This window comes from Budorcas taxicolor, chromosome 18 (assembly GCF_023091745.1).
Source record: "Budorcas taxicolor isolate Tak-1 chromosome 18, Takin1.1, whole genome shotgun sequence".
In the NCBI taxonomy this organism is placed as follows: domain Eukaryota; kingdom Metazoa; phylum Chordata; class Mammalia; order Artiodactyla; family Bovidae; genus Budorcas; species Budorcas taxicolor.
The window spans coordinates 67,371,884-67,385,541 of record NC_068927.1 but is presented as its reverse complement, the minus strand read 5'-3'; the positions used below and the strand labels follow the sequence as shown (position 1 = coordinate 67,385,541).

The window sequence follows — 13,658 nt, the reverse complement described above, 5'->3', positions numbered from 1 at the left end:
CTGAGGGCGGGGAGCCTGATTCTTACAGCTCCATTTTTCTTTGTAGTTTGCTGTAGCTCTTGGGAGTCTTTTTGCTTTCCATACAAATGGTAAATTTTTTTGTTCTAATTTTGTGAATTAATTTTGCCGGGAGAAATATCAATAACCTCAGATATGCAGATGACACCACCCTTATGGCAGAAAGTGAAGAGGAACTAAAAAGCCTCTTGATGAAAGTGAAAGAGGAGAGCGAAAAAGTTGACTTAAAGCTCAACATTCAGAAAACAAAGATCATGGCATCCGGTCCCATCACTTCATGGGAAATAGATGGGGAAACAGTGGAAACAGTGTCAGACTTTATATTTTTGGGCTCCAAAATCACTGCAGATGGTGATTGCAGCCATGAAATAAAAGACGCTTACTCCTTGGAAGAAAAGTTATGACCAACCTAGATAGTATATTCAAAAGCAGAGACATTACTTTGCTGACTAAGGTCTGTCTAGTCAAGGCTATGGTTTTTCCTGTGGTCATGTCTGGATGTGAGAGTTGGACTGTGAAGAAGGCTCAGCGCCGAAGAATTGATGCTTGTGAACTGTGGTGTTGGAGAAGACTCTTGAGAGTCCCTTGGACTGCAAGGTGATCCAACCAGTCCATTCTGAAGGAGATCAGCCCTGGGATTTCTTTGGAAGGAACGATGCTAAAGCTGAAACTCCAGTACTTTGGCCACCTCATGCGAAGAGTTGACTCATTGGAAAAGACTCTGATGCTGGGAGGGATTGGGGGCAGGAGGAGAAGGGGACGACTGAGGATGAGATGGCTGGATGGCATCACAGACTCGATGGACGTGAATCTGAGTGAACTCCAGGAGTTGGTGATGAACAGGGAGGCCTGGCGTGCTGCGATTCATGGGGTTGCAAAGAGTCGGACACAACTGAGCGACTGAACTGAACTGAACTGAATTTTGTGAAAAATGCTGGTGGTCATGTGATAGGGATTGCATTGAATCTGTGGATTGCTTTGTGTACTTTAGTCATTTTCACAATATTGACTCTTCCCATCCAAGAACTTGATGTATCTCTCCACCTCTTTGTGTCATCTTTGATTTCTTTCATCGGTGTTTTATAGATTGCTGAGTACAGGTCTTTTGCCTCCTAAGGTATGTTTATTCCTAGGTATTTTATTTTTTTTCTTCCTATGGTAAACGAGGTTATTTCCTTAATTTCTCTTTCTGCTCGTTTGTTGTTAGTGCATAGGAATGCAAGAGCTTTCTGTGCATTAATTTTGTATCCTGCAACTTTAAGATTCATTGATTAGTTCTAGTAGTTTTCTGGTTTCATCTGTAGGATTTTCTGTGTCTAGTACATCGTTACAAAAGTGACACTTTTACTTCCTCTTTTCCAATTAGTATTTCTTTTATTTTTCTTTTTGAGTGCTGTGTCTAAGACTTCCAAATCTGTGCTGAGTAGTAGTGGTGAGAGTGGACATCATTGTCTTGTTCCTACTCTTAGCAGAAGTGCTTTCAGCTTTTCACCATTGAAAATGATGTTTGCTGTGGGTTTGCTTTATACAGCCTTTATTATGTTGAGGTAGATTCCTTCTGTGCCCATTTTCTGGAAAGGTTTTTTTTTTTTTTAAACCATGACTGGGTGTTGAATTTTGTTAGAATCTTTTTCTGCATCTACTGAGATGATCATCTGATTTTTAATTTATTAATATAGTGTATACATTGATTGATTTGTGTATATTCTTCATTTGCATCCCAGTTTTTCCTTGCATCCCTGGGATAAATCCCACTCAGTCAAGGTGTATGATCCTTTTAATGGGTTGTTGGATTCTGTTTGCTCGTATTTTGTTGAAAATTTTTGCATTTATGTTCATTAATGATGTATCTATAATTTTTTATATGTGCTTTCTTGTCTGGTTTTGGTATCAGAAAATGACTTTCATAGGACAAGTTTGGGCATATTCCCCTCTCTGCAATTTTTGTTAAGAGTTTGATAGAATTTACCTGTGAAGCCACCTGATCCTGGACTTTGTTGGAAGATTTTAAATTATACCTTCTATTGAATTACATGTGGTTGGATCTGTTCATATTCTCTTAATTCTTTCTGGTTCAATCTTAGAAAGTTATACCTTTCCAAGCATTCATCCATTTCTTCCTGCTGTCCATTTTGTCCTCATAGAGTTGCTTGCAGTAGTTTTTATGATCCTTTATATTCCTACAGCGTCAGTTTTAATTTCTCTTGTTTCATGTCTAATTTTATTGATTTGAGTCCTATCCACACACACCCCCTCTTTTTTTGTTTTGGTAAATCTGGCTAAAGGTTTATCAGTTTTATCTTCAATCACCTTTTAGTTTTATTGATCTTTGCTGTTGTTTTCTTCATTGCTATTTCACACATTTCTGCCTTGGTCTTTATGATTTCTTTTTTTAATTTTAAAAAATTTTTGGCTGTACTGGGTCTTTGTTGCTGCACGAACTTTTTCTCTAGTTGTGGCAAGCAGGGGCTACTCTCTAGTTGTATCGCGGGGACTTCGCGTTGCTGTGGTTTCTCCCGTCGTGGAGTGGAGCTCTAGGCATGCAGGCTTCAGTAGTTGCAGCACGTGGGCTCAGTAGCTGTGGCTTGCAGGCTCCTGAGCATACAGGCCCAGCAGTTGTGGAATGCAGGCTTTGTTGCTCTGCAGCATGTGGGGGTCTTCCCGTGTCTCTTGAATTGGCAGGCAGATTCTTTACCACTGAGCCACCTGGGAAGCCCCTATAATTTCTTCCTTTATACTAACTTGAGGGGGATTGTTCTTTCTTTAGTCTCTTTAGGTGTAAGGTTTGGCTGTTTTGAGATATTTCTTCTTGATTCTTGAAGTGAGGTTGAATCACTGAGACAGCATTACCACTTATTAAAAAGGCAGACAGGAATTCCCTGGTGGCACAGTGGGTAAGAATCCACCTGCCAATGCACGGGATTCAGTCTCTGCTTCAGGAAGATCCCACACGCTGTTAGAGCCACTAAGCCCGTGCACAGCAACAAGAGAAGCCAGTGCAATGAGAAACCCATGCCGAGCAGCTACAGAGTAGTCCCTGCTCTCTGCGACTAGGGAAAGGCCATACACAGCAGCAGAGACCTACACAGGCAAAAGTAAAAAAATAATTAAAAAAATAAATTCGGTGAGGAGTTAAAATACTGTTGTTGTTTCGTCACTAAGTCGTGTCTGACTCGTTTGTGACCTCACAGAGTGTAGCCCACTAAGCTTCTCTGTCCATGGGATTTCCCAGGCAAGAAAGCCATTTCCTTCTCCAGGGGATCTTCTCAACCCAGGGATTGAGCTCACATCTTCTGTATCTCCCGCACTACGGGCAGAGTCTATACATGTAGGCAGAGGAGTTTTAACTCATTGTTTTATTTGTTTAATTCAGTGTTTTATTCACTGCTGTGAGAACCACAGTGCCCAGAGGACCCCGAGCCAACAAAGGCACGTGAGCGTGGAACCAATGAAGGTCCAGGAGAGGGCCATTTCTGTGTGTACCATCGTGTTGGGACAGGACTTCCCGCATCCTCCTAGTGGCGATCTGTTTCCTACTCAGAGGTTCCAGAACGCTGGGTCGGTTCCAAGGTGACCCAGACTGAGAAGGAGACGTGAGCAAGAAAAGTCACTGTGCCTGCTTCACAGAGACAGATCTGAAGCACTAGGCTGCTGCACCTCGGAGTCCAATGGCGGCGGTGACACTGAGGGACACGCATCAGGTAACCCTTGTCCTCTGGGCCCTCACCCCACCAGACACGAAAGCCCAGGGTGTGGGGCACCTGCTCACATGCCTGCAGCCCTGGGATCCAGGATGTCGAGGTGGTCATAGGTCAGGCCCTGTGTCTGACAGACAGTGATGGCGTGTGGGAGAGGGTGATGGGCAGAGGAAGCCGCAAGTATAGCAGCTTGGAGGTTGGACTGAGCTGGGAGCATTCAGGAAACCTGTTTCTTTAGGGAACAGGGAATTAAAATGAAATGGCACCTGGACTGGCAGGCTCAGGGGTTATTTCTTCATTCTGAAAACCCTGGGGACTGTTGGAGAATTTCGGTGAAGGAGAAATGTGAAGTTTCCCAGGAGGTTCTTTAGATGGAAAACAAGATTAAAAGGGTTGATGACAGTGAAACACAGGGAGATTGAGTCCTGTGGCTGAGGGCTGAATCTCCCAGGGTTTAGGCAGCTGGAGGTCTCTCTGCTCTAGTGTGAGCAGAACAGAGCCCATGAAGCTCCACCCTGGTTGCCTGCCTCCACTTCTTCTACCTTGTCGTTCCCACACAGCTGAAGCACTTTTGGAATCTTCACAGTAAGGGGAGGGTTCCCAGGGCTCACTGATTGCAACCCTATCTGTGTGGTATCAGGGCCCTGGAGAAACATCAGGACAAGGCTGGAGGTTACTATATAGAAGTGTTCCCAATTCCAGAGATCAGTAAACTGAAGTGTTCACGGGCACACGTACCAGTATGTCCAAGATGCTTGAAGGTGAAGCTAGCCTGGCAGTATTCAGGGAAATGTCAGTCTCCTTCTGATGAGAACAGAGCAGGAAGGTAGGACTCAGACCTGGAATATGGGTGTTGATTTTGGAGGTGGTAGGAATAAGGGGAGATTTGGACCATAAGATGGAAGTGACCTTACCTTACCCTGCCCAGCATGTTCCATCTTAGGTGGGAGGGTGAGAGGAGGCTGCCACACTAGTTCAGGTGGGATGTGTGTAAGACACAATTGTGGAGGTGAAGTTGTTGGATCTTTGTTCACTTGCTGAATCATGTCCGACTCTTTGCAACCCCGTGACTGCAGCACACACTGTTTCCCTGTCCTTCACTGTCTCCTGGAGCTTGCTCAAACTCATGTCCATGCAGTCGGTGATGCTGTCCAACCATCAAATCTCTGTCACCCCCTTTTCCTGTTGCCTTTCCTAGCCTCAGGGTCTTTTCTAATGAGTTGACTCTTCACAGAAGAGGCCAAAGTGTTGGAGCTTCAGCTTCAGCATCAGTCCTTCCATTGAATATTCAGGGCTGATTTCCTGGTTCCTTCAAACCAGGATGGACTGGTTTGATCTCCTTGCAGTCCAAGGGACTCTTGAGTCTTCTCCAGCACCAGTTTGAAAGCATCAGTTCTTTGGCACTCAGCCTTCTTTATGGTCCAATTCTCAAGCGACTACTGGAAAAACCATAGCTTTAGCTCTGTCTGTTGGCAAAGTGATGTCTCTCTTTTTACATATACTGCCTAGGTTTTTCATAGCTTTTCCTCCAAGGAGCAAGCAAGCATCATTTGATTTCATGCCTGCAGTCACTGTCTGCATTGATTTTGAAACCCAAGAAAACAAAATCTCTGTTTCTATTGTTTCCCGATCTGTTTGCCATAAAGTGATGGGACCAGATGCTATGATCTTTGTTTCTTGAATGTTGAGTTTTAAGCCAGCTTTTTCACTCTCCTCTTTCACTTTCATCAGGAGGCTCTTCAGTTCCTCTTTGCTTTCTGCCATAAGGGTGGTATCATCTGCATATCTGAGGTTACTGATATTTCTCCTGGCAAGCTTGATTCCAGGTTGTGCTTCATCCAGCCCAGCACTTTGCATGATGTATTCTGCATGTAAGTTAAATAAGCAGGGTGACAATATACAACCTTGACTCCTTTCCCAGTTTTTTTTGTTGTTGTTGTCTTAAAATTTTATTTGGCTGCATCTGTTCTTGGTTGGACATGTGGGATCTTTGCTGTTGCAGTGAACCGGTTCAGGCTTAGTTGCTCCAAGGCATGTTGGCACACGGGATCTTAGTTTCCTGACCAGGGGTCAGCCCTGCACCCTTTGCATTGCAAGGCAGACTCTTAACCTTTGGACTACCAGGGAAGTCCCCCTTTCCCAGTTTTGAACCAGTCTGTTGTTCCATGTCCGGTTCAAACTGTTGCTTCTTGACCCGAATACAAATTTCTCAGGAGGCAGGTAAGGGGGTCTGGTATTCCCATCTCTTGAAGAATTTTCCAGTTTGTTGTGATCCACACAAAGGTGTTCGTGTAGTCCATGAAGCAGAAGTAGATTTTTTTTTTTTAATTCCCTTGCTTTTTTAGTGATCCAACAGATGTTGGCAATTTGATCTCTGGTTCCCCTGCCTTTTCTAAATCCAACTTGTACATCTGGAAGCTCTCAGTTCACATACTGCAGTGAGTGCAAATTGTACAGTATTCGAATGTTCTTTGGCAGTACCTTTCTTTGGTATTGGAATGAAAACTGACCTTTTCCAATCCTGTGGCCACTGCTGACTTTTCCAAACAAATTTGCTGGAATATTGAGTGCAGCACTTTCACAGCATCATTTTTAGGATTTGAAACAGCCCAGCTGGAATTCCATCACCCCCAGTAGCTTTGTTTGTAGTCATGCTTCTCTCAAAGGTCCACTTGACTTTGCATTGCAGGATGTGTGGCTCTAGGTGAATGATCACACCATCGTGGTTATCTGGGTCATTAGGGTCTTTCTTGTATAGTTCTTCTGTGTATTCTTGCCACGTCTTAATCTCTTCTGCTTCTGTTTGATCCATACTGTTTTCTGTCCTTCATTGTGCCCATCTTTGCATGAATTGTTCCCTTGGTATATCTAATTTTGTTGAAGAGATCTCTCTAGTCTTCCCCATTGTATTGTTTGCCTGTTTCTTTGAAGGTTTTCTTATCTCTCCTTGTTGTTTCTCTCGAGTTCTGCATTCAGTAGGGTAAATCTTTCCTTTCTCCTTTGCCTTTTGCTTCTTTTCTCAGCTATTTATTTGTAAGGCCTCTTCACAGATGTTTTTGTCTTTACAGCTGAACATGGGGTCTCCATTCACAGGGTGGAGCAGTCAGTGGAGGGAGTGGGAACAATTTCCAGTTAGGATAGCGGGAGTTTTGTTTTGGGCCATGTTTAAGAGCCTGATGTGTTTCAGAAAATATAGAATGGAGGTATCCAGTTAGTTGGAGGTTATAAAAATGTAGAAATCTGAGACAGTTCAGCATGAGACCCACATAGGTGGTGACCACTGAGTGGAAGGAACTCAGTGTCACATTTAGGAAAGGGAATTCTCATCCTTGGTATTTTTACTCTCAGGTCAGAAAGAACAGGTTGAGTGTTAATTCTGCATCTCTTTCTGGGGCACCCGGTTGGAGGAGGTGGCATTTGTGGGAGGAGGGGACAGTCTAACAAGTGGCCAAGACTCCCAAGGGAAGAGTGGACTGTGGTGAATGCAGAGGCCCAGGAATAATTGGGGCAAAGGGACCCTGAGGCTGGAGCTGCTCTTGTTCAACATTTTCTTGACTCACAAGAACTTTGTGGTGACCTTTCATGGAGCCTGATGTATTTCACTCACACTGCTAGATGAGTTTAGAGATGAATGGGGACATTTGTGCCCATGTAATGGGCAGAATTACATCCTCTGAAGCTTTTAAGTTGAAGTGTTAACCCCCAGGACCTCAGAATGGGACTGTATTTGGAGGTAGATTTTTAAAGAGGTAATTAAGTTACAGTGAGGTTATTAGCACGAACTACTAGTGTCTTTGTAATAAGGAAGTTAGGACTCAGGTGTAGAGGAAAGACCATGGGAACTCACATGGAGAGTACCAGTGAGTTTTAATTCTTAATAAGCCAAAGATTGAGACTGCAAATGTTTCAATAAGGGTAGTAGGAAAGAGAAGGGCTCTGATAGTAGGGGACGTCAGTGCATGCATGCTTGGTTGTGTCTGACTCATTGCAACCCCATCCACTGTAGACCACAAGGTTCCTTTGTCCTTAGGATTTCCCAGGCAATATTACAGTTGGTAGTCATTCCCTTCTCCAGGGGCTCTTACCAGACCAGGGATCAAACCCATGTCTCCTGCATTGGCAGGCAGGTTCTTTACCATTGAGCCACCAGGGATCCCCAAAGGAGCATCAAGTGCAAACAAATTAGGAACAGGGCTATGGGATATCTTAAGATCCACACATGGTTCTGGGTGCCTGAGACTGAAGCACAAATCTGAGGCAGACAAGGGGGGCTGGATTTTAGGCTGCCTCAGATGGTTGGACTTCCTGGCTCAGACGGTAAAAGCATCTGCCTAAAATGAGGGAGACCTGGGTTCGATCCCTGGGTCAGGGAGATCCCCTGGAGAAGGAAATGGCAACCCACTCCAGTACTCTCGTCTGGAAAATCCCATGGACGGAGAAGCCTGGTAGGCTGCAGTCTGTGGGGTCACAAAGAGACAAACACAACTGAGTGACTTCACTTTCAGGTGGTTGGGTCTTGCACAGGGCTGTAGCAGTAGGGGGTTCTCTTTATCAAGGCCTCTTAAGCTGTGTGATGAGTCAGAGAGACAGTTGGGACACCTGTGCCTGCAGATGAGAGATGTGCACGTGGAGAGGTCGTGGGAGCTGATGATTCCACATCCTCAGCATTGGACTGACAAGTACAGGTTGAGCCCATGTGATTGTATCTGGGAGGTACCCTCTGGGTTCCCCAGGGATGGGGCCTGGCTGGCAGGGGTTAGGCGCCCCCAGTGGGGCCTTGCACTTAGATGATATCTATTGGCCCACTTGCCTTTTACAGCTGAGGACGATACAGTGATTCCTGGGACCTGAAGAGAGACTGATATTAGTGGCACCAAGGTCCTGGGCAAATGTGGTCATTTGTGAGAGTCATAAGGCCTGGGGTGGTCCACTACATGGCGCTGAGCTTTGAATGTGGCTTGGGTGAACAGAAGAAGGTTGTGACAGCTGAGAGTGCAGCCCAGAAGTGGAGAGGGCCACGTGTGTCTAAGAGCAGACATGTTCTGAATGCAGAGTCTGAGGCAAGGACCTGCCCCTAAGTAATGAGGCCTCCAGAGAAAGATCTGGGGCTTCTGCAGCTCAGGAAGTCATGAGAAGTCCCTGGGAGTGTTTGAATCCTGTTTGAATTGGCAAAGCATACTCTGGATGTTTTTTGCCTGGTTGTGGTATAAGCCTAAAATTAAAGATTAAAACCGGTGTTTAAGTGCTGTGTTGTGAAACCATGAGGACTTCAGATGGCCTGAGTGCTGGTTCTTCTCACTCTGCTCCTACACATAAGGTCTCCTAACCCAACAGTCTTCTTTCTCACAGGGATTAAATGGACTTTCTGCTCATCCCTTCTCAGGTGGCTTCAGTTCCCTGCCTGCCCCTGGAGGATCATTGTTCACTCTTTTCATTCATGTAGCTCCACTCTGGCTTTGTGAGTGTGTGGTTTCCTCATCTCCCAGACTGAGTAGATGATTAATAAATTGCTGTTGATCTCATCTGACCAACATTAGGTCTCAGGTCTCCTGTGTTTGGTCATCTCTATAACCATAGGACATGATCTCATCCTCCCCACTGGGGTAAAGTAGGAGATGATTGAACTACCATAATTTATAGGGACACCAAAGAGGCACTTACGCTATAGGGTGGCCAGATGGTGGCCTGGAACATGCGGCTGTGGTGTCTGCAGGTGTGAGGGACGTCCTGTATTAAGAAGGGTGTGCATTTGCAGAAGGAGTAAGGCTCAGGGCCCCAGTGTGAGACATACATGATTTGTCCACAAGTCAGGGACATTGCCTGAGAGCTGTACCATATCTTTTTGTCTATGTGCCTCCTCTTGATGACTTCTGGCCCCAGTGATCAGTGGGGCCATTTGTAGACAGTGGTCTGGTTTCATCTCCCCTGAATTAGAGAGAGGGTGGGCATGGGTATATGTGTCAGTGATGGGTTGTGGTTTTTGGGAGAGTTTGTGATTTCATCTTTCCCCCATCATGGCAGGGAAGTGTGACCTTTGAAGATGTGGTTGTGTACTTCTCCTGGGAGGAGTGGGGTCTCCTGGATGAGAATCAGAGATGCCTGTACCACGATGTGATGCTGGAGAACTTTGCGCTCGTGACCTCACTGGGTAAGGCCCTCACACCCACCCCAGTACCTTGTACTCAACTGTGCTCACTTCAGACACAGGTTCTGCCTCCTTTCCCCAGTTGCCTGGCTAGTAGCTACTAAGGTCAACAGGGCTGGGCTAAGCTACCTCTTCATGAGCCTGCCACCTCTAACTGTGCTGCCAAAAAATCCAACCACTGTCCCACGCTGCTGTTCATAAAACTCACACATAGCACTGAAATGTCACTCAGCCAAGGCTCTCATGAAGGGTGTTGGCAGAGAACTTGAACCAGATGTTTCTTTCTTTTCTGCACCCCTCCCCTTTACATTCTTTATCTTATGAGGCCTTCCTAATTCTTAAGACTTTCAGAGCCCCAATACTGCATATCAACCTCATATTGAGAGCAGTCCAATGGGCTGTGCTGAGTTTTACACAGAATTATGTAGAGGCTGCCCCCTCCACCACAGACGACAGGCATCTCAACCCGCACGTCTGTGCTTTCAGGTTGTTGGTATGGAATGGAGGAGGCAGTGGCATTTTCTGTGGAGAGTGTTCCTGTAGAACAAACATCACGGGGCAAGACTGTAGTTCCATACCCATCCATTGAGAAGACACAGCCCTGTGAGGGGTGTGTCAGGGCCAGGAGAGACGGTCTACAGCTGCCTGAGCACCAAGGCCTGCATCTTGAGCAAAACTCACAGCCCTGTGAGGAGTATGAGAAGCAACCAAGGTTTAGCCCTGGCTTCCACCCAGAGCCCAGCAACGAGAAGCCATCCAGAAGGGACACAGACAAGGCACGTGTGAGAAGTTACAGATTTCATGTATCAGCAAAGCCCTTCACTTGTGAGGAAGTGGGCAAGGATTTCCTGGCTATGCTGAACCTCCTCCAGCATCAGGCCACACTCAAAGGGACAAAGCCACAGAGCAGCTTTCAGTGTGCAGAGCCCTTTTTTGATGGAAAAAGTCAGTACAAGTGCAGTGAGCATGAGAAACTGTTTAGCTGTGAATACACACTTTTTCAGGATCAGCAGATTCTCGCTAGAAAAAACTACCAGGACTGTGATGACTGCGAGAAACCTTTTAACCAAAGTTCCCTCCTTATCAATTGCCAGAGACCTGATAACACAGGAGCAAGGCCTTACGAGTGCAGCGAATGTGGGAAGTCCTTTAGCCAAAGCTACAGACTCATTCAGCACCACAGAAGTCACACTGCAGCACGGCCTTATAAGTGCAATGAATGTGGGAAAGCCTTTAGCTACAAATTAAGACTTGTGCAGCACCTACAGATTCACAGTAAAGTGAGGCCTTATGAGTGTGGCGAGTGTGGGAAATCCTTCAGCTACAGCTCTACTCTCATTAAACACCAGAGAGTTCACACTGGAGCCAGGCCTTATAAGTGTGGTGAGTGCGGGAATTCCTTTAGCCAAAGCTCCAATCTCATTCAACACCAGAAGATCCACAGTGGGGCAAGGCCTTATAAATGCACTGAATGTGGAAAATCCTTCAGCTACAAATGCAAACTTGTGCAGCACCTGCGCATTCACACTGGAGAGAGGCCTTATGAATGTGGGGAATGTGGGAAATCCTTTAGCCACAGCTCCACCCTCAATCAACACCAGAGAATTCACACTGGAGCCAGACCTTACAAGTGTGATGAATGTGAGAAATCCTTCAGCCAAAAGTCCAATCTCATTCAGCACCGGAGAGTTCACACAGGAGAAAAGCCTTATGAATGTGGGGAATGTGGGAAATCCTTCAGTCAAAGCTCCCACATCATTCAACACAGAAAACTGCACACCAGATAACCTCACGAATGCAATGACTGTGAGAACACCAGTCACAGCCAATGTCTATATTCAACTAGAAAATTATGCAGCAGATTTGGGGAAACCATCTTAAAGGTCTAAGCCCAACAGGGAACATGGGTTTCTTTGTGAAGGGGCCATCTCTTAGAAGTTGAGCATTATACAGCTGAACAGACACAGCAAAAACATTCCTTTTGAGTTTGTAGGTTGGTGGGAAGCTTTTAGGAGCCTTTCTGCATATTTCACTGCTGGCTCTGTTTCCTCAGTTACATCCCTTCTGGTTTCTGTGGCAGAAGCCTCACCCCTACCAGCCAGTAGTTTCCAGGTTCCAACACTTTGTATCAGTCCTGGCAGTTTGATCAGGAGAGGGAGATGTCTCATCTCTGTCCCATTCTTTACAGAACAGTATGAATAATTTTCAGGGTTACCTCATATTCCTTCCCCTCTGACAAATTAGGGCTCAATCCAATTTTAGTAAAGTGTGGGTAACATTGGCAGCAGTAGGCTTACCACCTTCCACTAGAGGTCCAGCTTGCATAGCTGCCAAAAGTCTCCTAGGAAAGAAGGCTTTAGTAAAGGGTCCTAATTTATGGCCTGGATGCAAGGAATTTGGTGGACCCAGAGGTCACCTGTAAGAAGCACCTCTGGTGCTTCTGTGAGAAGCATAGAAATCAGTTCCCTTTTCCCCAGTATTAACATAATCCTGAGCACTGTTGTGGAGAAGCTCCAGGTACTGCAAAAATCATGTGCCTTCAGGTCTCAAGCTGGGTTTTTTGGTGTTACTGAACGGTTTCAAGGGTGAAGCCAGAAACTTCACACGGAAATGCTGGATGTGGTTATATGCACTGGAGGAGGCTGTGGCAATGAAAGGAAGTGCCTGTTGTAAAGGCACCTCCGCAAATGTCCCAGTGGCTATGATGTGTTAGATGAGTGTGTACACTCCCATTATGTGTTCTTCCTTTAATTGAGGTCAGTGTCAGAGCAAATAAAGCTTTGCTTATTCTCTTAACCTCTGGACTCTTCACCCTGAGCCTCATGCTGCACAGACAGTGACAGACGGGGGTGAAGCAAGATGCTGGAGCCCAGGGATATAGCTTTTGTGACCAGTTTCCTGCTGACTCAAAAACAGTCTTTACCAGTATATTTTTTCCCTGATGGAGGGCCTGCCAGGGAAAGACAGGTTTCTAAGGCTCTGGTTATGAAAAAAAAAACTAGGAAAATTTCTATGTAAAACAAATTTCTACAAAGTTTTATTGAAATATAATTGATTAAAATTGTACAATATGATACTATTTACTTGTACACCCATAAAACTATTAAAAAACATATCTACAACAAATAGTTTATTGTTCCCCCTTTTTTTTTTTTTTTAAGCCACACTGCATAGCTTCTGGGATATCTCAACTCAACCAGAGGTTGATCTGGGGCTGTGGCAGTGAAGCCCAGGATTCTAGCCTCTAAGCTACCAGGATACTCACTTGTACCCTTTTAAAAACTCTCCCTCTGTCCTTATAGCCACTATTGATTTTACTCTTTCACAGTAAATTAGCTTGTTTTATAAAATTTTATATTGTTGGAATCATTAAACTGTTTACTTTTAAAATGATATTGTGCTTTCTTCCCCATGCAATTCACAATGTTGCTTATGTAAATAACCATTTCACAGCTAAGTATTCCTCTATAGATGTACCCCAGTTTGCTTCCCCACCTAATTGGACATTGGCTTGTTCCCAGTTTTGGCTGTTACATTTTTGGAATGGGTGATGGGAGCTTCAGCTTTCTGAAGCTTTCACCTAGCTCCACTAGGCCCACTGTAATAGTGGATTGTAACACCTAACATCTCAGGACCACTCTAAGACAAAGAATCTTCATTGCTCCAAGTAACTTTCACACAAAATACAGTGCTGAGGTATCCCAAGCTGCTTGCAAAATACATCTTTAAATAAAAGCTTCTATGTTTCATAAGTTTCCTCCATCATTCCAGTAGCATTTACCACATTCTAGATGTGT

General features: G+C 45.1%; 1 protein-coding gene across 1 annotated transcript in view; it reads left to right on the top strand.

Annotated features, from left to right (window-relative positions):
• The window catches only part of LOC128063769 (zinc finger protein 501-like), a 34,786-nt gene extending 21,630 nt beyond the window's left edge, over positions 1-13,156 (top strand). The window contains exons 3-5 of the mRNA XM_052656581.1: positions 3,392-3,719; positions 9,738-9,864; positions 10,348-13,156. Coding sequence (XP_052512541.1) covers positions 3,687-3,719; positions 9,738-9,864; positions 10,348-11,648 — 1,461 coding nt within the window. The 5' untranslated portion in view covers positions 3,392-3,686 and the 3' untranslated portion in view covers positions 11,649-13,156. The remainder of the gene's footprint in view (positions 1-3,391; positions 3,720-9,737; positions 9,865-10,347) is intronic.
• Positions 13,157-13,658: the final 502 nt, after the last annotated feature.